Source organism: Morone saxatilis, unplaced genomic scaffold, assembly GCF_004916995.1.
Source record: "Morone saxatilis isolate NCDOM2014 unplaced genomic scaffold, NCSU_SB_2.0 Contig8, whole genome shotgun sequence".
Classification (NCBI taxonomy): domain Eukaryota; kingdom Metazoa; phylum Chordata; class Actinopteri; family Moronidae; genus Morone; species Morone saxatilis.
In genome coordinates, this window is record NW_023340257.1 from 15,801,874 (window position 1) to 15,827,302 (window position 25,429).

Below are 25,429 nucleotides of genomic sequence, written 5' to 3' on the forward strand. Positions count from 1 at the left end.
TTCTGCCCCCTAGTGACCAGAATTCTGTTAATGCAGCTTTAATGTCCTTTAGTTACATACAATGTGCTTAGAATATTTATTTGCTGTTGACATTTGAGATAATCAAAACTCCTACAGAAATTAAGGATCCACTACTCGGTGTCCTCGAGTGCCCAGAGAGGCGCCTTTAAATAAAATGTATTATTATTATTATTATTATATACTGCACTAATGTTGAGACATTTTAAAAACACTTTGTATTTTGAAGTTGTTTTGTACTTACAATTGTGAATCATCCTCCATTTAAAAGCTACTCAGAACATTTGCCCCTGATCTTGAATCCAATGGATTTATAAAATTTCATCCTACTTATCCTACTTTTTTAGGGATCTGTGTTTCGGTGAGCAATTCTTGTACTTACCAAGCAGACTCGAGGAAACAAAAGCACAGTGAGGGAAGCAAATAATCTCCTGGAAATACTTATCCAGCAGTATATGATAGGATAGGCATTGTTCTTTCTGTTCTGTTTCTTAATTTGAATTTACATCAGTAAAGTTCTTGAGAATACCCACATTTCTTTGAACAGTCTTTGTGTGTTATCTTGAGACTGCATACTCCTTGTGAATGTTCTTGAAGGAGTTGTTTTTTTACCTTGAAAAAGAGGTCTCAGCACTTGTTTCCGTGTTTAAGACCGCTGGTTATGTACTATGTACATGTTCAATGTACACTTTCAAGGTATATAAGGAGCAATTCATGTCATTTAAGCCAGAAACAAAAACATGCTTTCATGCCAGTTGTTTATTACGATGTCTAATATGCATCCTGCTCAGTGTCTCTATCTCCTGCACAATATGTCACAAGGCATAAGGTTTATCAATAACGATAACTGCACTACTCAGGTTTAATTCTGTAATTAAAGACTAATTTGGTGCTTTGTTTTTGCTCTTTGTCTCTCAAATTAGAACTTAATTACACAAGAGCTTTGGTGTGCTTTCCTTCACAGTAAGACTAGAAAATAATTGCAACTGAAATAGTTCGACAGTTTTGGTAAGCAGATAACTTCTGACAGACTGGACTGTTTATTTTAGCCACCTGTCAAATCCAGATGATATTCACAATATGCCCTGAAATCAGATTTCTGTATATTGATCCCTCATGTATTGTATGGATGAGACTGATTGTGTTTTTTTGGGAAATGTGTCTGCTGATGCCCTCTTGGTCTCATCTCCCTAGTTGAATAAAACTGGGATCCAGCTAATATTTTTCCCAGTAAGTCAAATACAAATACTTTGTGTACAAAAACAAACAGGTTTTAATCCAATCCTCCAAAATAAAAAAAAATAAAGCAAACAATTTCCATTTGTTCTCATTTTTTTAGTTTCTATTGCATTTGAATGACCATATTATCCACAGCATAAAGGCATTAATCTACATTTTCAGTTATATTTTTCTATCATTCACGCATGGTATTTCAAACAATAAAGTGCTTTTTAAAATAACCTTCTCTTTAACCAATCTAAAATACACTGAGACAATACCTGTGACCCTCTTTGAGACAGTGGAAATTGTCACATACATGTGCAAGTACACATTTACACACAAATACTCAATCACACACATGAGCAGACAGTAGTTTGACCCTGCAGTTCACATACAGTGTATGCTTAACTCTGTGCTTTATACTGTAAATGGTCTTAATTGTACAGGTGTGTGTGTGTTTGTGTCCACACTGGTAATACATACTTTTTCCATCTTGTTAAGAACAGGTAAGAGAGGTTAATGAGCATACACACACAAACACACGCACGCACATACTCAAACTCACGCCAAGACAGAAAACACACTCAGTTGCATCAAACCCTGTTTAGACCCCTGTCACTGCACAGGTTGCCTCTTGTCTCAAGTGTGAGCCGTGTATTTCAGTCATACTGAGAGCACTACACATCCGTCATGTAAAAAAGCTTCGAGTACATTAGGTGCAGTCTTAAAAACCTGTTTCACACCTCACAACAACTAAAAATTAAAAAAAGAAACGTCCATGCTGGATTATTAAGTGATTTTGTCGCACTAACATTTTGAGGCTGTTGCAAAAGATTTTTTTGTCTTAGCCAGGTACTGTGATAAAGTCCTAGAGTACTTCTTGAACTCTACCTTGTGTGCTATAAAGAGTAAAACTACAGTGTGGAGTCGTCCTCATGCAAGCTTTAAGTTCGGCCCTGTAATGTTTAGGTTTAGTGCTTGAGCCAGGACTAGTGCTGCTGTTGCTTTAGGGCAACTTTCCACTGTATCGTAGGTGACAATCGTTTGATGCCTTGTCAATTTCTTTTCTGTGCCTCTGTCTTTTACACTGACCACACATTGCCCACATCATGAGACAAGGAAACCACATCACAGACAAGGGGATATAAGGAATTTCAGGGACGAAACCATTGATTTCCACACCTTGCGTCTCATTTTCCCCCTCTGTGAATCGACTGATTCGTCATTTACGCTCCTTGTGTTTGAATTTAAAGTTACACCAGAGTAGAGTAAAACAATGATTTCTCAATACATCACAACATCAATGATAACTGAACAGGCAAAACTGCAACAAAATCAAATAAAGGAGTCCATTTTTTTTTTAATTTGTTGTCTTCATACATGATTCAGTGAGACGTCAAAGTTTTCTTCTTTTGCCATGACGCATAATTCTGATCTCACCCTGGTGCACAATCTAGTTCGTTGTGCTCTGTATCTGCCACGTCTTTGATCAGCAGCCCAATCACATTGGCAGGAAAACATCACAGTCCATAATGTGAAATCTGACGGCTGATGCTGTAAAAGTGGCATGGAGCTGCAGAGATGACTGACAGTTTAACGGTGTCTCCCTTTATGATCACGACGCCCATGAACAGTTGAGGAAGGCACATAATACTTTTGGAGTGCTCTCCAGTGATTAGATGAGATTTATGTCCTGCTGTTTTGAGTGACAGGCACTTGAACACCTTTCTGTCCTGTTGCTATGGACACAAAAAAAAAGCATGTTAGTCCCGAACAATATTAAGTTCAAATATGGCAAGAGGTGATCAACAATTTAGGAGAGTGAGTGAAACTGAACTACGGCTGTAAAGAAGCTTACCCAATTTGTACTTCTCTTTAGCTTCAGCTCTCTCTTTGGCATCAAAGTACCAGACTGTGATGGCATAGCTGTAAGACACAAGAAGGACGAAAAGATCTTAATAACTAAGACAAGAGGTAATTTGTTTTGTCAGTATATACCGTATATAGAATGGGTTGTTTTCTAATGAGCATTTAAGCAAAATAGCCTAAGAAAAGTCTACGAAATGGCTGACATAAGGACATTTAGTCCTGACATTTATAACAAAAATAAAGTTTACTTCCAGTTAAATTTGGTCAAATATTTCTTCACATAAATGTCTGTGATAAAGACCGAATTGCCCTAAAAAAATCTCATCAAAAGAGCAAAAATTGGTCTTTGAAATATTTATTTTTGAGGCAACAGATTACAAAAAATGTCTCACATGACTTGTCTTATTTAATGAACAGCTGACTGACAACGAAACTGTCCAGTTTCTAGTCTCTCCTGTGGGACTGTGTTGTTTATTCCTGTCTCTCATGTCTGTGCCTCTGCAGCACGAGTCCTGCAATCGAACCTTCCTCCCCTCTCCCTCCCACCGACCCCCTCAGGAAACACATACTTCCTGCCTCTGACTCCACCTCGCCCCCCAGCAGTCAGATGGAGAGGAGAGGAGAGGAGGAAATGCAGGAGTACAAAGGTTTGTGTCACGTGCCCTCGATGGACACAGTTACGATTTAAACAACAGTTTGAGTGTAAGTGCTTACATGAGTCTGTTTATGTACAAAGTGGGTCTTTCTCATATGAGCATCAAAGAATCTTCAACAGGTTTTTCTGACAAGAAGTTCTTGAGTTGAAATAGAAGAGGCAGAACTCCACACTAAAGCACACACTATATACACATTATATATATAAATATAAACCCTGCATGTTTTAAGAGTTACTAACCGAGTGGCGTAGGCTGGCTTGACTTCGTGTGGGTTCCTGCGGTCAGACCAGAAGATGAGCAGCCGGTCAAACAGGGGTTCGATGCTGGCCACCACATTTTTGCCTTCAGGGTAGATCTGCAGCATCCCTCCTTGTTTCTACAAACACACATACACACAAAGCAAACAACACGGTCAAGTACGGGTTACTTGATGTAAAATTGAACAGTAAAAAAAAAAAAAAATCCAAAGAAGAAATGGCTTTCTGATACCGGAGGCATACTTTAGCTTATGTCTGCATGAGGTGTGTTTTTGTGACTGCACTGGAAAGACATTTTTTTTGTGATGATCCTCATTTACTCTGAGATGTACTCAATGTGTTATCTAAATTAAACTAATATACGTACCTTGACATCCCAGTTCTTGTTGAGATAGTAGATACACGTGATGCAGCGTCCGTCACCGTTGGGGTTGTCAACATGGCGGACGTACCCTGCCCCGTTACCTGGGTAACAGGCAACCATGCCCTGAAACCAGGATAAACTGGAACATTAGAAAAACATTTCATAACAAAAAATGTTGTCCTTTAAAAGTGAATTGTGTCATGGGTTATTTGAAAAGCAGATTAATCAGTAGGAGCAGTATCAGGCTCCAATCAGCATAGATATTTATATACTTCAGCCAGCGCAAGGACATTGCAAAAGACACCTTCTGTGGCTCTACATTTCATCTTCCACTTCCATAATCTGTTTTCCTGGTCCACCATTTGTATACCTAATATAAAATTCCACTATGTAATTTGTGTCACGAGAGGGGAAAGGAGCAGAGAAATGTGTCAGAGTTCAGCTGTTGTTCTCAGCTACAAAATGATCTCCAGATAGAGTATCCATGTTCAAACAATGGCCTCGCGCTGGTATTTCCCCTGCTTGACGTCTATGTGTTGGAGGCTGTGAAGCAGGAGAGCGCCGCTTTCTCTGGGGAGTCCAAGGGAACTGAGACCTGCGTGAGAGCTCTTCAGTCAATGCGCATTCCAGACAGTCACAGGCCCACGTGATTATAAATGTACTGTGCTCAGCCTGTGTCCCTATGACATATCAGTCTGAAACATGCTCATGTTTGAGGCTGGAGTTGTGTAGTTTCCACACTGGCTGTAGCCAACGTTCAGTCTTTTTTACTGCTGTTTCACATGCTGACTGACATCAGCCTATGCTGGCAGAGAGAGATCCTAGATGATGATAGTTGGCAGCGTGTAGAGTAATAACTCTCCAGGCTGTCTTACAAAGGAAGATACTGTCTCTGTCTTGACTTATATTGTTCTGCATGGGAAGAGTTACAATATCAGAGCCACTGCATCACTTCAGCTGAGTTCTTGGACACTATCATTCATGACTAACAGGTTCTGCACTGCTGCAAAATCGACCCAACTTGCCTGACGCTATCATTTAAGCTCTGTGTGAGAGTCTCAACCCAGTGGAAATCAAAAAGCACTTACATAGATTTCTAACACAAACGCACCTGTTCTTGTGTTGTTTGTGAATCTCAAACAATATTGATGGTACGTTTTACGCAGGAGAGCTTCGGTCAGAGAGCAAGCTGCCCTACTCGTCCTCCTCCTCCTCCTCCTCCTCCTCCTCCCTATTGTGGTGTTTCCCTCCTCATTCACAGCCAAGTGAGTTTGGTTGTGTTGTGTATGACTCTGTTCAGCTGCCATTGTCAGCTCTCATTACAGACCAACGCTCTCAGTTGGAGCTCATTAACCTCCAGACCTTTTGCTCCGGGCTCCAACTGACAACTAGACCTGCTGCGTCAAAACGACCATATCAAATGTGCGTAAAGAAAAAAGAAAAATATGTGAATGCACATAATGATCATTAGAAAGATTTATGTCATCCAAATGTGATTTCCAGTAATTAGATCTTGCTACAGCAGATCAGCTGATCATGTTATGAGTGATCTTTTTTGTCTTTGATTAGATTAGAATGATAGTTTCTTTAATTTTGTCATTTGGTTTCTGTACCTCTGTGTGCCTTTTTTAATTTATTTTTTACATCATAGCAACAGTTCAGTTAAAGGTACCCTGTGGAACTTTTGACCACTAGTAGTGCTATGGAGCAAAGTTTTAAAGAGTGGGTCTTGTTTGTATCTTGTGAATGCACAACAAGAACGCACATGCATATGTATGCAGGCAACATGATAGATAGTCCTGACTACAGTTTCACATTATTCCTGACTGACAGTTGGTGGCGGTAACCTGCCAAGAAAGGCAGTAACACACTTATAAAGACAAGAAAAGAAAAGACTGCTAGCAAGTAAACATGAATGTGCAGTAGGTTTCTAATTGTTCCATAAAATTGGCTCTGCAAATGTTTTATGAGAAGAAATATGAATTCAGCGTGATTCCTTCTCCTTAAGGATACGCACAATGAGTTTTGGATCGGTGAATGTAAACATAACTTTGTTTGACAAAAAAAAAACTCTTCAGGGTACCTTCAATTTCAGATGACAAAGAACAAAGGCGTTAGATATCCCATGGCGCCCCTCCTTGCTAACCCTGCAAGATCTCCACAACTTATCACAACAGGAAAAGGTTGTGTAGAGAGTGGTCTGCTTTTAGCACACTGCTGTCAGTGTCAAGTTTACATATGACCTGCTGTTGTAGATCTTGTACCAAACTGATAACACCTGATACTCTGATACTCTGTCTTGTAGGGATGGGTGCCCTTTTTTTGCAGACAATTGGACACTTTCTGTATATATATATATATATATATATGTAATTTGATTGTTTTAACCCTACTACATTCACAAATGTCAATGGTTACAGGGTTTAATTTTCATGACAGCAATGCGTCTGCCAGAGTGAATATTCTGGTGGACAGTTTATCATCTGACTCTTGAATATTGACAATGAACAACTATATAAATCTTTTATGACATTTAAGAAAAATATGCCGTGTTCAAAGGGTGAATTTTCTCTATATTCATACGAGGATGCAAGACATTATTTTGGGTGTGCATGTATTCAAGGAAGTGTGTTTTTTTCAAACTGGTAACAGTCTTAACAACTGTAATTAACCACAATTAACATGTAATATGCCACACCAGACAGCTCAGCCCTAGCCTGCAGCATAAACACATCACACACACAAACACACACACACACACACACACATAAATACACACAATGTCTATATCAAAGACAACACAAGACAGGCATATCATTTAAGAGGAGGGTTATGTTATTTATTCTAAACCAACCCTAGGCATTAAAAAATGTATGTGAATTCATCACACATTCAAACCGGTTTTGCATACATCCACATGGTTTCAATCTCCTTCTGTCAATACACACACACACACACACACACACCGACATACAGTGTGATACTATCTATCCTCCTTCATCTCTGCCGAGATCTGTGCCCACAGTAAAATCTTACCAGCCACCTGTGTGCCAGGCACCAGCATCAGTGGCCTAATGGCATAACTGGGTAGATACCCGGCTGTCAAGGTGATGGCTGGGTATGCAGAACAGGCTGTTCTGGACAAGAACCAAAATAAACTTCACTGCTGCACGCATATTCTGATAAGAGGAATGATGGTGGAGAGAGGGGTGAGGAGGGGAGAGGGGCTAGATAAGCTTGAACAAATACTTCCATAACTGCTTGTCAAGGAGAAAGATTAAGGGGAAGAACATACTGAACAACATATGTATGTTCGTGAGGAGGGTAGTAAGGGTCAGTGGAACCGAGACTTTCTCTATAAACCAATGTTTATAGAGAGAACCAATGTTCTTTTTTATCAATTTAGAGGGGTGCAGCACCTAAGTATGTACAGATTAGAGCCCGACTGATATGGGACTTTTGAGACCGATACCGATTTTAAAGGGGGAAAAGTTTAGTTAACCAATTACCAACATGGCAGCTGATATAATGGATTTTTGAGCTGGAATAATTGTGCACAGATTTTGCACCAAACATTACTTTATTAAAGAGTATTTAAGTGAAATATTCTTTAACATGTTAAATCATTTAACATATACAATGTCAGCCAATTCTAGCTGACACTGGTGAGAGCTGCTTCTTCTCTTACTCTGTGCTGCTTGTCACAGTATTGTACAGTATCATAGAATTTGCAGTGACACCAGTATATTACCATATGCATTTTTTGTCTGCATTATATACTTGAAAAAACTGTTTTCATATGGAATAACATGTATGCAGATACCAATACAATAGCAATATGTCTACAATAGGACAATATTGGCAGATAACACTAGCCTATTGACCCAGTTAATTAAAGGCAATAAAATACCCCCCCAAAAAATTAAAAAACAACAAAAAATAAGAAAAAAAATAAAGAAAAGTGAGTCCTCAAGCTCTTGAGGTGGGAAAACCCTGAGGCCTCATTGGTTATCGGAAAAGCGCATCAAAGTCTGAGAGTCCCTGAGGGTGAATGCTGGGACTGGGCCAGGGTGTTGCTCAAGGACACTGCAGCACAACAGATGTTTGCCATCTCCGGGGCTGTCAAGAAGCACTTCCATCTTGCTTAATTTCCACAACTAATTACTCACAAGCAGGCTAAGTGACACAGGGTATGGTATAAATCAGGATCAGCTGTTAATGGTTTCTACCAGATTGGATATGAGAAAAGTGAAGGAGGTAGTAAGTCTAGGTGAATTAAACTCCCAGCTAATAGCTGTGCTGTCCTTCCTGGCTATGTCAGGGCCCATTATTCAGCAAGATCCAGAATATGAAGGTCATAGGTCAGACTACAAATCTGTAATTGTTTGAGGACATAATAACCAACCCTCTGATCCAGGCTCTTAGAGTTATGGATTTACAGTAACAAGTAACAACATTGTTGGACTGCTTTAAACTTTCAAAGAAAACTGATCTGTGTGTTTGAATGTAAGTGTACTTACTTAGGGTTAGTGTGTGTTTCTGTAATGTCCGTAGGCTGGTAGTGCACAGATATATGACAAAAAAAAGCCTACTTGCAGTTACTTTGCTCCGTTTGCTGTTTTTGGCTGTCACCGTATTTGTAGAAGGCGCTGCTATCTATAGCTTTAATGAGGGGTAGATGGTGGAATTAGAAACATGATCAAATCTTCAACTGTCACCTAGTATTTATATTACAGGGGTTATTTTTTATTTGAACATCAAACAACAGAATGTGGGAAAGTGTGTTCTGTCCGTATGAGTCAGCCCTGCAATGACACCAATGGCATTACTCATTATCACCACTGAAAGCTCAGTGTGTGTGTTTTCTGTGTGTGTGAGTGTATGCATGCAGGCCCCGTAAATGCCTTTTGACATACACCGACAAACAAAACACAATAAAAATTTGACATCTAAAGGAATATAAGCTGACAAGGACAGAACCTTATACTAATTCTTATTTTCATTCTTAATCAATCTGACCAATTCAAATTACTAGTTTTACCTGACTAGCAGTCCAAAACCCAAAGATCACATTTACATAAAACATAAAACAGATCCATTTTCTGTCGATCCACTAATAGCTTCAGCTCTAATGACTTCAAGTACACTTAAACTCACACAATTTCGGATTGTGATAGTGAATGACACCACTGTCTCATACTATCATGCTCAAAGAAGACAGAGGTGCTAAATGTTCATCATAAGGTGGCGCAACCGACAACTGCAACAACTGCTATGAACAGCCTGTATGCTGCTACACTGAGCTTTAAAGTAAGAAGTTAGTACTGCACCAAGGGAATACCACAATAAACACAAATGATGTACTATCTGGAAGCCAAAGTTAAAGGTAATGATGTGACAGTCTTAATGTTTAACACTGGTTCTGTTTACCATCTTAACTATCTGAACAGAGACTGCATTAATACCAAAATGCCATATTTTTCTGTCTATCCATCCATCCATCCATCTAAACAAGCTAGCTAGGTCTGTAGCTGCAATATGTGTGTTAGTGTTTGACTTCTAGCTGCTGCCTGCATGGTGGCACTGCTGAGCTCTAGGAGGGGCATCCGAGGACACGCTGCTGCAGCACACATTCTGATTATGCCGAAGCTTCTGCTGCATCGTCCCTTCTCATTCGCTCAACGCTAGCCTCCCAATCCCTACACTCTCACTTCCAGCCTATCCCCTCCCCCTTCGTGTGTCTCGTTCCCTGCGCTGAATTGTTTCTCTCTTCATCATAAAACAAGACATTCCCACCTTAACCCTCCACTTTATTAAGTGAATTACCATTCCACTGTACGCCCTATAATCCTGCCTACTGATGGTCTAACAGGCAGCAAAGCCTGGCTCCTGCTGACTAACAGGAGTCAGAATACAGAGATATTACACTAGTGCTGGTGAGGGCATTATTTCCGGCATTGCCAGCCCCTTTCCTTCTCTCTCCATCTCTTTCTTACACAATGCAGAGCTCGACTCTGTATGGGCCTGTTACCAAGGTAACGGTTGGGAAATATTTTGTCCAAGTAGTGAAGGGGGTTGATAAGATGAAGGAGAAAGGGGGTGAAGTAAAGGACAGGGGAAAGGAAAAGGTGGTCAGAACAAAAGAGATGTCAGAAAGTGATCACATGAAGGTAGAAATAGTGAACTGCTAGAAATAAAATAAGCTTTTTAGGAGTAACTGTCACTTGACAAAGAGGGCAGAAAAGACGCAGTGACCTTCTATCTGAATGTACTCCTCCCTGATCCTCCTCTTTTCTTTTCCTATCGCTTCCTCTCTCACTCGTGCACTCCATCATTGCATCTACCGCTACGCTGTCTCCTGCACTCCTCTACAGGAACACCCAGCCAGGACATTTTGTACTGTGCAGCACTGAACTTTTTTTTAATGTACCAAGGGCAAACGGAGAGATCTGCCCAGGGAACAGTTGGCGTTCACCCATCTAACATTTTTAGGGAATCACTCAGTTACTCGTCGCTATAACAAAAAAAAAGTTAATAACTTGGTGAGCAACATGTAAACACAACATCCTAACAAGCATCTGGAAGGTATATACAGACATATAAACATAGAATACAGTGTTGTTTAACAAAACTGGCATCTATCAATACAAATGTGCCAACCACAGATTACACTCTTCTAAAATCCTGTTCCCGGGCCCAGCAGATCACTTCTCTTGACTTATCAAACCTCATTTGAGTGCCAATTTAAGTAATACAATGAAAGAAACATGTCTATTAATATATTTTATATTCACTTCATTAAAGTATGCACTAATGAAAAATCAATCAAATGTAGTTGCTGATTTTACCGATTAAATCCACTTTATCATGAAAGGAAGCTGCAGCTCAAAGCAACAAGATATAAAGAGGGTTGAATGCAACTTGGCAGCAGGCAGAATTCCCAATATTATGCAGTGTAAACTGCAGATGTGTAGAGGAACTAAAGTATAAAAGCAATCTTGACAAATTAAACATATATTAGCTCACTCGTTCCATTCTAGTCAGTCAACTTTCCTGTTTTGCTGTCATTTTGTCACAGACAGGGCATGACTTTGACCTGAAAGCTGCTCATATTCAAGAGAGCAAAGGCTGCCAGCGTCTGTTTAAAAGCTACCTCGAGTTTATGTCAATGACTAGACATGCAAAAAGGGCAAAGTGTGACGTGCACAGACAGGGTGAACAAGGTTGGGGGGCAAATGCATTGATAAGGGAGGGGAAAATACTGCCGATGTTTATATCAAACATTAGGATGGATACACAGAAAGACACAAGCTACACATGACTGCTGATGGGACAAATTCTCACGTGTGTTTATTTTAATATAAATAATGGCCACTTTGCTACAAAAATTCTGTATCAATATTTATTAACATTTACTTAACAGTCTGATTTATAGCATAAAGACTGTGGAAGTAAAAATGGAGTTAAAAGTTTGAGACAGTTAAATGTCTGGAAACTGTCAAACTGATCTCTTCTGAAAGTAAAGCATTACAATACTAATATTTAGGTAATATTGACTGAACAATGAGAACATGTTGGGTAACAGTCTAGACTGGCTTGTAATGGTTAACTCACGGCTGATAGGAAAAAAACACAAGTTAAAGAATACACAGAAAGGGACAGACAGACAGGTGGAAAGACAAAAATCTAATCAAGCTACTTAATCTGAGTGTTTTTCACAGTTTTTCCATGTTACAGGGAAAAGCATTAGCTAAGAGAATGAACCAGACTTTAATTAGAAGGGGGTCACTGACATTACCTGGCTCAGATAACCCAGGACTGCGTCACTACAGGAGGAAGAGTGGGGGGGGGGGGNNGGGGGGGGGGGGGGTTCTGCACACAGCCATGGAAACTGTGTGCAAGACAGAGAAAACAACTGCCCGCCGGGCCAACGGTGGACTTTGAAGAGGAATTAAAGTAGTTATAGGCTGTTTAGTCCTTTTGTGATTAGAGCACTTCTTAAGTGGTCCCTGTGGTAACTGTGCATGGCATTTGAAAAATATCATTGGAAAAGAGAAACTGCGGCAAAAAAGAAGAGAAAACATGCAGCTCATGTGGCACGAAATATGACGTGAAAGACAACAGAAAAACACTCGCCAGCACCATGTTTGCATGGGTAAATGCTGTCTTCAAAGGCAGAGATACAGTGATGGCAGAGGAGATACAGCCCCAGGCAAGTTTTTTTTTCTTCTTCTGGGTACCAGTGGTATGAACGCAGGGACAGGGGCAAACATAGGCAGGCCTATACCCAGGCACAGAGCCAGTTTAGGAGGAAGGCTGAGCCCGCAGTCCCCCTTATCAAGCTCACGTGGGCTAGAAACCCTGCAGGGCTCATCCTGACCATCCTACCTAAAGCGCAGCTCGCTCTCCCACTGTGGTGTGAGTGTGTGTGTTTGCGTGCCTGCATGCTGGCAGTAGAGAAGCAGCAGAAGATAGAGCCATGACACAAAATATAATGATGTCATGTAATGACTGGCATACCTATGTCTGCTTTTTCTCTGGTGGATGGAAAACAAACCCCTGCCTGACCCCACCTGCCCCCAACCCTGTACCTCCTCTCACCTTAGTGCGTCCATTGATGACACAGTCCCCCAGCTGTCCATTGGCAGCACTGTGCATGACGGCCTCGTCAATGTGAGCCATCAGCGCCCCGATGCTCTCGCACCCCGGCTCTCGTCCCTCCACCCAGGCGATCTGGTCACCCCGGATGCTCCGAGAGGGAATGCTCTTCTGGCTCACAAGCTGCCCGCCCCGAAATTTACCGCTCTGGTTTAGGACCTCCACCTCCTCCAGGACCCTGTTGCCCAGCTCAGGGCCCAGGAAATTGTCCTTCACACAGATGCCGTAGTATTTCATGCAGGGGACGATGTACTGCCGGGCTATGCGCTCTGCTGACCAGCCGGCCCCTGCAGGAGGCGGCTGGGTTGGGATGCTGTTAGCCTCAGCTGGGGAGTTCTGGCTGGGGGCAGCTGGCGGGCCTGGTGGGGCCACCTTATATCCATTGTGCTGGTTAGTATGAGGGGCACGAGGGGTGAAGGGAGATTGGGGAGTCACACAGTGCACATGATTGATAGTCATTTGGTTGCTCTGAGAACTGTTGACTGTGACCGCGAGCGGGGGGACGGGTCGGGCCACTCTGGAGGCCTCTGGAGATCTGTGAGCAACACTTGCATCAGCCAATCTTCTCCGCTTAGGGTCCAAGTCTCCCGAAGGAAAGACCGGGTCTGCAGAGCTCCCTAACACCTGCGACCCTATCATTAGACCATTAAGAGTTCCTGACCCGGTGTCCCGGTTCTCTCCACCTCTCCTCTTCTGTTGCTGCACCTGTCTGGCCTTCAGGTCACCATTGATCCTCCTCATCACCGAAGGGCACTTCTCATGAGCTGTCCGGTCCCCGTTCTCCACCAGACAGGCTCTGCTGGTGAGGGGGTACATAGGGCTGCCCGTCACCTCCGCCACCCCCTTCCTTTGTGCCGGGTAACCGTTTGGTGTGTGAGCCAAAACTCCCGCATGACTCCCCTCCACGGTGGCAGACGGAGACACCACCCCGCCATTGTAGAGCGGCACGCCGGTTTTGCACTGCTTCGTCGGGGTTGTGATCGCGGGGGAGTCGGTCTGAGAAGCCAGACCCGCGAGTAACTCCGCGGCCGTTCGGCTCCCGAGCGGCGCCGCGCAGAAACCGTTCAGCCCCATGTCCGCTCGGTGAATCTCCGCCGCTCCGCAGACGAGCTGCTGGCCGCTCGTCCCTCTCTCTTGCGAAGGCGAGACAGCGACGGATCCGCGGGAAGAGCTTGGATTTAAAAGGTCCGTGTGTCCCAAGCTCTCCATTTCATCTCGTCATCTGCTGGATGCGCACGTAGCTCACGTCCTCGCTTCATTTTCTAGCTGAGCCACAGCTTTCTCTGATGGAGAGGAGCTTTGCCACGGCCGCTAGAAGTTTCATGTCCGAGTCCTCTTCTGCTCGCTTCTGTTTCGCACATTGTACTCTCATTTAATGCGATTTGTTTGTATCGTTTTTAGGCACATTTTGAGGCTGTGTGGGATATCTGTGGAGAGTAAAAGGATACACTTTAGGCCTATTAATAGCACAGTGCAGATCACTTGTCACAGTGAGCTGAAGTAAGTAAATCTACAGTATTTAGGCCTATATAAATATAGGCTATACATATATATATATACACACACACATACCATAACAGTATTTAAATAGGCTTGCTAAAAATATGTTAATGTAGGGCAACAGTGAACAACAGGGCAGTTGGAGCCTATATAATCATATGCACTACTAAACTGGTCATTAAGACAATTAAATGTAGGCCTACGTAATATTAGGCCACACTATTTATTGCAGCTCATAGTTTTAATCAATAAAAAGGCGGAAAATGCTGAGAAATGAAAGCCGACAAAAAACTAACTTTTACTGACAGTGGCACTGACATTAGAAAGAAATTACAAACCGGTCAGCAAATATTATAACATGTCTGCTGTAAATACTGACTTATACAAGTGGAATTCATATCCGTCTGCCCATTAAAGGACTTTAAATGGGGCATTTCGTTTTTTATCAGCAATTGATGACTAACTTGGCAGCCTTGTGAAAAGGTCCCTCCTTTTCAAAAGAACAAAATGAGCTTAACATCACACCGATTTATTCATTCAGCTGAAACACACATTTCAGAGGCGTAAAATACATTAAACACGCAGCTATACAGTCAAAAGAAGCCAGTAAAAACGTCCCTCCGGCAGACTACAGTCCACTGCTTACCTACGGCAGCCTACAGCAATGCAAATCCACAGTGAGCGTACGTGACAGGCTGAGAGTACGCATGTTATTTCCGGGATTGTCTTGCCCGTGTGTGCGTCCCATCCAATTTTCTTGTCGGTTATAAATAATGTTTGAGCGGCTGACGGCGACCAACGCCGCTCTGACACATCCAGCTCAACGGGAGGACGGAGGGAGATGCTGGGAGCCACACAAGGTCCCCTCAATCACCCCCAAAAAAAGTGCTCTCCGTTGTGTCGGTGTGTGCCCCCACTTTCTTTCTGTCTGTCTCCCCCACCCCCCGCTCCTCCCCCTCCTCCTCCTCTCCCGCAGCCGCTTCCTTTCTCTCTCTCTCTCCACTCCCTCCTGTCAGGCACACAGGCCATGTGACCAATTGCTACTACGGCCGACCTTCAGCTGTACTGTGAGCAACCGCCCTGTTACATTTTAGAAAATGACAGTTTAGATAAGATTGCTTATGTTATTCTACATTAATAACGAGGCCAACTTATAGCTGTTGAATGTTCCAACTAAGTACCAACTACATTTACTCAAGTACTTAAGGACACTGTTGAAGAAGTGAAGCCTAGTTCACTTTCCATGTAATCCAATATTAGTATTTTTACTAAATCAATTCTGATTATTATTATTATTATTATTATTATTATTATTATTAAAAGTAGTGGTAGTAGTAGTAGTAAGCTACACATCAGTATATAAAGTAGCTCAAATGACATTAAAAGGATGTTCACATCAGTCCATCACTAATTATAGTCCAGTCATATTATATTCTGAAATAGACCATTCTGCATAATGAGCTTTTTATTTTTACTTTTGGTACTAGCTTTTGGTAAGTATATTTAAATGCTAATACTTGACTTAAAGGACCAGTGTGTGGGATTTAGTGGCATTTAGAGTTGCAGAGGACTACTAGCTGAACACCACTCACATCTGAATTTGACAACCTGGGAATGAGAACGGGCTGATAAGTTTGTAGGAGAAATTATGTTGTTGTAGGTTGTGAAACACACAAAAGGCCCTATCTACAGCCAGTGTATGGGTTGTCCGTTCTAGGCTACTGTAGCAATGTATAAACTGCATTTTATTGTCCTAATTGATCCAGGCTGGGCCAAGTCCTCTTACGTACTGTTTGGTATATATATAACTCAGTAGGAATTGTAGGCCTATAGCATTTAATGGGAATATTCAAGCAAAGCACAAGTACCTCAAATTTACATTACTTAAGTAAATGTATTTTGTTATATTCCACCACTGTTTGTTTTCTTTAAACTTACAATGTACATATTTTAGACAATGTCAGAGATGGTTTAATTGCTTCTTGAAATGCATGATCTTGTAAAGGTGCTGGTTTTATTGTGTCTATTTATTGTAGATTATTTTGTCCATTTAAAAATACAAACAACCGTCTTTGTTTGTATTCTTAACCTGTTTTATCTATTTGTTTGTTTATTTGTTTAAGTGTAACCAGGGGTAAGGGTCTGGAAATTAGTTTCGATTTAGTTTATTATTTAATTTGTTACATTTCTTTATTTATTACATTTCTATATTATTTATTTCTATGCATCACTGTGTCTGTATGGTATGATCTGTTTATAGTTAAATCAACAAATAAATAAAATAAAATTAAATATACAGACAATCTTATTTATTTTATGTTACAACAGCAAAACATTTTTGGCATTCACTAAATTACAGTATCTCAGTGAATGCCTCACAACTGAAGATACTTCCTCACACTGAAATCCTGTTTATCCAATATTCCCATAAATCTGCCTTGCTCATTGGTTTTCAGCACTGACCATAATGGCTTAAAAAACAGTCATAAAAGGATAACCACCTTGGATCCCTAGCAGTTGAGAAATGTCTATTTTCTGATAATATATATATTTCATATTGCCCTATAGGATGTATTGATTAGATGACAGTGACAGTCTATTATTTTATCAGCATTGGGAGTTTTGATGTTTCTGAACTCATGATGTCAGACCCTCTCTGACCTCAGCACAAACCCTGCGCTTGCTTAACTCTGCATACATTTGACATTATTGTCCACCTATATATTTGTGTAGCAAGAGGAAGTGAGGTAATGTGCTGTTAGAAAGTCAGGCCTGGGGTTAGAGTGCTGGATTAGCGCCTCACCCTGAGGGATTAGGGACAGAGTGTATTGACACAACACTGGCATGCCACATCCATCTGTTGCTTACAGCCCCGTCTCAGCCTATAGGGCCTGGACATCAGCCATGCAGAGTGCTAGGGGGCAGAGTGCTAGGGGGCTAAGCATCAGCAGGTATAGATACAAGTATGTCATTTATGTAAATACATATATAAACACATACAATGGCACATTAATCAAAATGCAGATTGAGAGGTCATCATCATCTGCATAAGCAGTCTCATCTACATACTTGCGGAGTCATTGAACTCAGCCGAGCAAACAACACAGTTGGAAATCAAAATATAATTCTAGGTTTTATTGTTCCATTGAACCATTGTCCCATCTGTGTAGTTGAAAAAGTTGTCTTTTGGTCAAGATTCACATATGCAGAACACAATATATGTACAACTAACACATGAAAATCAGCCACTGAAGTTTTTTTGACATGTAACATTTTGAGTAATGGAATAAATTTTAAAGTTGTTGCACACCATACATTATTAATGGTCCCTTGAAAGTTAACTGAGTAAAGCTAAACTCTAAATGGGTAATGAAATCGCACAGGAAACCATGATTCATCAGACATCAAAAATAGTCACACTGTATAAATACTTGTCTATGTGATGGGTGGTTTGCAAGTGGGCGTCAAAAGTAGGAACAAATATTTTAGCACCAGCGTGAAGTATAACACATTGTTTAGCTGCCAGGAAAAAGGAACCTGTTTGGGAAATCTGTGGTTAGTAGATCATTTGCCACATGATCAGGTAACTTTAAGGAAGGATGCAATCGCCATGCAATTACCAGTGTATAGGTAAAAATGAATTGTATTGCCATTTTCTAGGCAATGGAGCTCATCAGAGACCAGGGTGTGCAGCAGGGTGTGTTTTATTGTTGCTGATATGGAGGTGACACATTTTTATTGGTGTTTATTTGGAAAAGCATGATATGACCAGGAAGATTAGTGTGACTCTGAGGCAGCTTTTCCTTCAGAACACAGTTGGACAAAGGTTGACCCTAATTAAGAGCGAATAAATAAGGAAAGGTAGTGTTGTAAAAGGAAAAAAGGAAATTCTTGCCACCAGTGTTTGGCAGAATGAGCTCTTTTTTAAATCACACTGTCTACACAGTGAGTAAAGCTGACAGGAAATAACACAATCCCTCCAAGGTTTGCCACTGCCAAACAACCAGAGCAGTTAAATATTACTGTAAAAATGATGATTCATTGTTTGGCTTAGACTGTAGTGGAGAATGTATACCACATTCCTGCATTGGTCAAGTGTTTAAACACTGCGTTGGGTAGATTACAGCATACATACTCTAGGTGGTGATTTAATGCACGCATACAAGCACACACATGTGCAAACCATTAGCGTGAGATTTACGCTTGAACAATGTCATTGACTTAAGAGTTATGGTCAGAGAAAACAAAGTAACCTCAAAATAAATCAGGGCTCCCATGTACCAAGAGATCAAAGTGAAGCTGTACCATAATTAAAGGAAAAAACAAGCTTGGAAACACACACCTGCAACATTAAATAACCCCGACAGCTTCCCATCCTGTATCCTGTAGAGTTGGTACATTATGGTGTTTTTCCCTTAAAATAACTTACAATGCACAGTTTATGTAATGAAATATTACACAATTACAGAATTTGGATTAAAAACAGTAAACATGTGCATCAGTGGTGAAGAAAGTATTCAGATCCTTTTCTTAAATAAAAGTAGCATACAAATACCACACTACAAAAAAATCCTGCATTTGAATTAAGTAAGAGTATATAAATATAATTAGGAAAATTGACTTAAAGTACAGTAAAATGTCCCCTGCGACTTTTCGACTTTTATGCTATTATAAGTTATATCATTAGATTATTATTACTCACGCATTAATACAAAAGTAGGATTTTACTGTTGGTTGTAGAAGAGCTCATTAACTATTTTGTATAAGACTACAACTAATGATTCTTTTTTTATTATGAGTTAATCTGCTTATTATTTTTTTCAATTCATTGAATTATTATCTGGTTTGTAAAAATTCTGAAAATGAACACCTTCACAATAATTTGTCAAACCAACAGTCCAAACCTCAGCATTATTAGAAAAATTTATTTAATAAAGGAAAAGCAGCAAATTGTTGTCCTGTGTGCAACATTCAGGAGGCTCTCTTGGCAAGAGGTTTTTTGGTTTTCATAGTGGATTCCCTTCAATGGAGGCCGCCATGTTGAACCACCAAGTTTCTACTTTAGTCCAGAAGGGATAAACCAAACACTGACTCTAGAAAGGAGCTTTCACAATTTTTCGCAGCATTCCCAGCCACAGTAGTTTCTCCTTCATGCTTGGAAGGGGAGCGTAAGGAGAGGCAGTTCAATCTACAATTACACTGCTAGATGCCAATAAATCCTACACGCTGGACCTCTAAATGATGATCAAAATAGTTACTTTTCTGTGAATCGACTTATCGATTGCTTGACTAATCATTTCAGCCGTACTGTATAAACTGTTAAATTGAATAACAAAACAAAACATCATATTTTATGAGCTCTCTCTTATGTTTTCTGTACAAAAAAAATAATTTGTAAAGTAACTAAGGCTGTCAGATAAATGAAGTGCAGTAAACAGTACAATATTTCCCTCTGAAATTGTAAACAGTACCAATATTTCCCTCTGAAATGTAGTAAAGTAAAAAGTAGAGTAAAGCACAAGTACTTCCAATTTGTACTTACTGTAAGCACAGTACTTGAGTACTTAGTTACATTCCAGCACTGCTGTGTATTCATAAAGCTTTTCAAAGTTTTTTGACTTGTTAAGCAGTAGCGTCTCTCCTTTAATTCATGTCAGTAAATCATTTGTCTGCTGACCAGTTGACACTTGCATCCAACACTTGTTTGTCCCAGGGACTGAAAAACAGTGTACTCTTTGCCAAGGTCAGTGCTCCCAACGCAGCTGGCTGGAATCCCCCAGACTGTGTAACACAGACTAGTGCAGCTCTGCACGTATACACATCTCCTCCTCCTCTCTCTATCTCTCTCTTTCCTCTTTTCTGTTGACACCACAGGAATCAAGCAGAGAGGGTAACAAAGAGTTAACATACAGTTGAGGCCTATAAGCAGACTTGCTTACTTTGTGTTTTGCTGTGCTGTGTGTGTGCCAATATGGCTTAAAAACATCCAACAAATCTGCTTTAAATGTATGTTTGTTCATGAAACTGGTATGGTAAACAAAGTGTTTTGATCCAACATGGAATCAACATTTTTGGCGTGTTTTTGTGTTTTCACTGTTTTATAGTGTTATCCTGTGTGTGTGTGTGTGTGTGTGTGTGTGTGTCAAGCCTATACATCCAGGTCATGTATATTTAGACAATTGCAAATGTATGTTTGTACATTTAACATGTGCTGGCAAGAATATGTATAAAATGCCTGCTGCTGCTGGATGCACGACAACACAAATGTCATGCCAGTCAGATGACCACTTTAAAAACAGACAGCAGCACTTGGGTTTCATGGATAATTTGTTTTTTATTTATTTAAGAAGACGTGGGAAGAACGTGACGTCACAGAGGCAGAGAGAGAGAGAGAGAGAGAGAGCAAGGAGAGAGAGACTTGTGTAAAAGGAGGTTGGAAGACGCAGTCACAGGGTTGAGGAAAGCAGAGGTGTGTTTGCAAGCTGTGTGAAAGTAAAAACAAAATAAAGGATGGAGGTTCAAGCCAGTAATGGAATAGCCTCAGAAATCGAGTTGATGTCAAAAAGACGGATTTGCAAATTTCACGGTGGTGAGATTGGAAAAGGTGAGATGGGAATTTGAAGTATAAAAGCTCTGCAAAACAGTTTCACTCATCATCGTCCAGAATCAATAGAGGAAATGAAATAAAGAGCATCATGATGACAAAGCCCAGTCATCCAGACAAGAATGCACAACAATAAAGGGAGAAAGGCAGGAGGAAGAGGGTTTGTTGAGTAAAACTGGGGAAATGAGAGCAAAGGGAAAAGAAAGAGAGAGTGATACGGGTTAGTGAAGTGGTAAGGCAGGGGAATTTGAGGATCAACTGTGCCGCTAGCCTTCCTTAAAATAGCTCACAGAGATATATAGAGGAAATTTCTGTCGGCAGTCAAAATGTCTGAACCAATCTGTCCATGCTGCACTTTATTATAACATCAAAACTGACCCTGAAATACATTTGGTCCATCAAACAGCAGGGGGAAAAATAGGGGCCTTTTAAATTTTTAAAAGTTTTGCAGCTACTGTAACTTCTCCAAAAAGGTTTTGTTTCTGCTCCAAGAGAAGAAGAAGAAAAAGAAGAAGCTGTCTTGTTTCTGCATTAAATATGGCCAATACTATCTGACATGAAAGAATGATTACAGGGGCCCCTGGTACATCAGTACAAAGTCCTTACGTAGTAGCCTGGGTTCGATTCCAACCAGAATCCCTTTGCTGTCATCCTCGCTCTCTCTCTCTCTCTCCCTCTCTCTCCCCACTTTCCTGTCTCCCCCATCAAATAAATGAAAATAAAAGCCTTTATTTGATAGAATAAGATTATTACTGCCATATGTAAAATAGCTTTATTATATAGCCTTATTAAATAGCCCTAAATTCACTTGACAATAAGAAACACAGTGGTTGTGTCTAAACACATTGAACAAAGTCAAGTTATAGCTATTTGGCATGTTTCTATCTTTGGATGCATGTAGCTACACCCTCATTTATTATGTAGAATAACATTAAAAACACACACTGTTTGAAAGGCTGTTTAGGACACAGGTTGAACCTACACTGCCACATGTTCACAGTCAGCATTCTCCTCCTCCCTTCATAGATACACACAGTAACATACACACACCCACAAAGACCTTTACTTTATCAGGAAATTGTCCTGAACAGCATCCTGGGAAGCCTGGACCACACCCAGGGAACCTGTGTGTGTGTGTGTGTGTGTATGTGTGTATTACAGTAATCTTATCACCACACTGTGATAAAAGCAAATACTTTAGACATATTAAAAACAAGAATGAGCACATTCAAAAGGGTTAAAAAGTTTGTTTGGTTTTTTTAGGTTTGGAAGAATAAATATAAAAAGTTAACCAACCCTTATGGTGATATACGATAAAATATATATTTATCTGTTTTTTCATTATTGGTCTAGATTATTATATGTATATATACATATAATTGGTTAAAATTATTATTACATTGTAAATATAAAAAGATATAACTAATTTGAGTAATAATGTTATATTATTAAAAAGCACCTAGAGTACTTTAAAGATATAAATGCAAGAATATGAGTGTGCATTGTTGAAGGTCAATTCTCCTTTCCGGGAGTATACAGTGATTTTACATGTGGCAAATGTCACTGAAAAATAATCAGACCGTTATAAACTGGACCACTTTTATCTGTATGTGTGAGTGCGTGCATGTGTGCGTGTATAATTAGTGTGTGTGCATACAAACATCACTCTCCCATTGTGTTGGGGACAGTAGCGTGAGAGCGACCAGAGGGTCAGCTGCGCATCACATCAAAGATTTGGCCGTCTGTAAAAGACCCCACTGTCAACACACAAACACACACACAACACACACACACACACTCACACACACACACACCTACGCACACAAATACAAACTCCCATCTGAGACCCCTGTGCAGCTCTCTATGCTCCTCACACTGAACAATCAGGTATGACAGGCGTGGTCTTTCTGGGTCCCAGCGGGTGATAAAGACAAAAGACCCTCAGGAAGAGGCTGTCCACTCATCCTCATAGAGGACACACACACAGGCTCACTGGGTGTGCATAAAGGGTTATAGTATTAGTATGAGGGTGTGTATTTTACATAATTTGCAAACAATGATAACTATGTGTGTGTGTGTATGTTTAAGACCTCAAATTTTGCATCCAAATCTCTCTCAAACTCCTAATTATCCCCTTCAAGTTCCTATTAAGATGTTCTCCAAACTGTCACATTGTTTATTCAGCATCTGCTTGTTCCTAATCTACAGAGTGTAATTCTTGTTTTCTTCAAACTGAAATATTATACATGTGTACACTTAAATTTCATTCTAGCCTATTTGCTACCTGTGAAAACTTGGTGAACCAGACTTTACTATAAAAAATATGAAAATACATTACTTTAGTTTAAGAGGTTACAAAAGTAAACATATACACAGCCGGTAGAGTGTGCCCCTTGTACTAGGGCTCTCTCTCTCCTGTCTATCTCAAGTTGTAATAAAGGCATAAAAAAGCCCAATAATAATAATAGAAATATTGAAAGTGAAAGTAAAGAAGTGTAACTTTCTGTAAAGCCATTCCAAAAGCCTTTTTTTAACGTATAACAGCACTGTTTCCTCTATAAAGCCCCTGTACCATATACAGTTATCTCCTCATCTTTATAACAGTATTTATATGACTATTATTTCACTCTAGCAAATATTTATACTGAAGTGGGATAAAGCATGTTCTTTTCTACTAAATGTATCTTCCTAACTTAAGACCCTTTAAAGATGAAAAGCAGGTCTACTTGTTCTCCATTTTATGTTTATATTATTTTATTCGCCTACTTATCTTATTTTTATATTTAACCCTTACTACTCCATCTGTCATAATCTGTTGCCTTTGTGTTTTGTCAGTATTTTTATTTTTTTTGAACATATTTTATTTATGTTATATTGTAATGTTGCAATAAAAGAAATAAATATGAACATGCCACAGCATTGTGCTTTGGCGCCATCGTGCGGCGGAAACATGCAACTGCAGGCGTATATACTTTATCTATAGCTACTTTGATGGCGGATGTCGATGAAAAATGGAAAAGAAAAATCCGTTGTGCTTTAAAATAACCTTAATCGGGCTCTCCTATAACCCCGGCCGCTGCCTTTATTGATCGTCAGTCGCATGATGGCGCTGTATTAATTCTGCTCACCTTTTTCACGACACCGCGCATGGCTTTACGGGAGAGTCTTCCGGGCTGTCGTTGACCAGGTGGGAGTTCACAGGGCATGCGGAGGTCGTGTTGTGCTTTTGTTTTTGTTTTTTTTAATTTTTTTTTGCTTTTGAGCTCGTATTTTTGTAGCTAGCTGGGACTCGTGATGTGATGGCCTTCCTGAGTTTGTTCATGAGAAGGCAGCTGACGCCGGCCGTGTCCCACTTCGTCCGGACAGTGAAGCTGGTCCGGCCTCCGTGCGCCCGAGCCCCGCTCAGGAGGCTGCACGGCTCCGCACGGCTGCGGCTCGGAGAGAAGGGACCGTGGGGGAAGAGCCGGGCGCCCGAGCAGCAGTACCAGCTCACAGACCTCGACAAGGCGGATGCTTTGGTAGGTTCGGCCCGGGAGGAAAATGCTGTATGTTCATGGAGTTCTTGTTACTGCAACAGACTGACATCTTTTTGCTTTTGCTTTCGTTTGTCATTTCCTCTTGAGATAAATAGTCATTGTACATCCACAATGTATACATTTCTATAATAAATATACGATATCGGTTAAATTAGAGGTTATGCTCCTAATAGCTGTCTTCTCTTTATTTTCCAGATGCTGAGAAAGTCCCACGAAACAGGTAAAAGGACTAAATGTATGCTGGAAATGTTTTGTCTTCTATTTAACCCTCAGCCTCACATTTGAAAGTTGTTATTTATCCAGCAGTTGCCTTGTAGGGCCCTTCTGAGCTGAAACAGTGTGTTGCCTTTGTGGACACATCCCAGTTAGTGATAGGTTGAGGTTAGTTTATGGTCTCCCACAGGAGAAGAAACAAATCTTGCCTTAAGGGAATCACTGCATCGAAACCAAATATTACAATAAAAACACTTTAAATAAGAGCCCATGTGCAAACATTGCTCTAAGGCCTAAGATAAAACAACCAAGCAAATTTGTTGGCTGCACAATGTGGTACAAAACAAATTACATTGTGATTATTTTAACAAATACTGCGATAGTGATATTTGTGGGAATATCACAATTTTAAGTTTCACTGAACTCCCCCCCCCCTCCAAAAAAAAAAGAAAACCTGTCAAAATTGTGACAATGTGACAATTGTTGAACAAACAAAACAAAAATGTTTTCTTACAGATTTGTAGGCCAGGGAA

General features: G+C 40.4%; 2 protein-coding genes across 3 annotated transcripts in view; one reads left to right on the top strand and one right to left on the bottom strand.

Annotated features, from left to right (window-relative positions):
• Positions 1 to 1,267: 1,267 nt before the first annotated feature.
• egln2 (egl-9 family hypoxia-inducible factor 2) lies at positions 1,268 to 15,452 on the bottom strand. Its single transcript, XM_035680619.1, has 6 exons — positions 15,190 to 15,452; positions 12,987 to 14,470; positions 4,389 to 4,508; positions 4,004 to 4,140; positions 3,098 to 3,165; positions 1,268 to 2,978 (listed from the first exon to the last, which is right to left on the bottom strand). The coding sequence occupies exons 2-6, from the start codon at positions 14,250 to 14,252 to the stop codon at positions 2,926 to 2,928; spliced, it is 1,644 nt and encodes a 547-aa protein (XP_035536512.1). The 5' UTR covers positions 14,253 to 14,470; positions 15,190 to 15,452; the 3' UTR covers positions 1,268 to 2,925.
• Positions 15,453 to 24,299: 8,847 nt separating this feature from the next.
• Positions 24,300 to 25,429, top strand: part of tmem160 (transmembrane protein 160) — a 19,020-nt gene continuing 17,890 nt past the window's right edge. For both annotated transcript variants that reach the window (XM_035680039.1, XM_035680040.1), the window contains exons 1-2: positions 24,300 to 24,665; positions 24,879 to 24,903. In XM_035680039.1, coding sequence (XP_035535932.1) covers positions 24,447 to 24,665; positions 24,879 to 24,903 — 244 coding nt within the window. In that variant the 5' untranslated portion in view covers positions 24,300 to 24,446. The remainder of the gene's footprint in view (positions 24,666 to 24,878; positions 24,904 to 25,429) is intronic.

What these genes read in the sequence shown, in the direction of transcription:
- egln2 (XM_035680619.1), bottom strand. Translation starts at nt 14,252, where the DNA reads ATGGAGAGCTTGGGACACACGGACCTTTTAAATCCAAGCTCTTCCCGC. An exon ending in TCATCAATGGACGCACTAAG is followed by an intron (nt 4,509 to 12,986) that starts GTGAGAGGAGGT and finishes TCCTGGTTTCAG; the next exon opens with GGCATGGTTGCCTGTTACCC. An exon ending in AAGCCAGCCTACGCCACTCG is followed by an intron (nt 3,166 to 4,003) that starts GTTAGTAACTCT and finishes TGTGTCTTACAG; the next exon opens with CTATGCCATCACAGTCTGGT.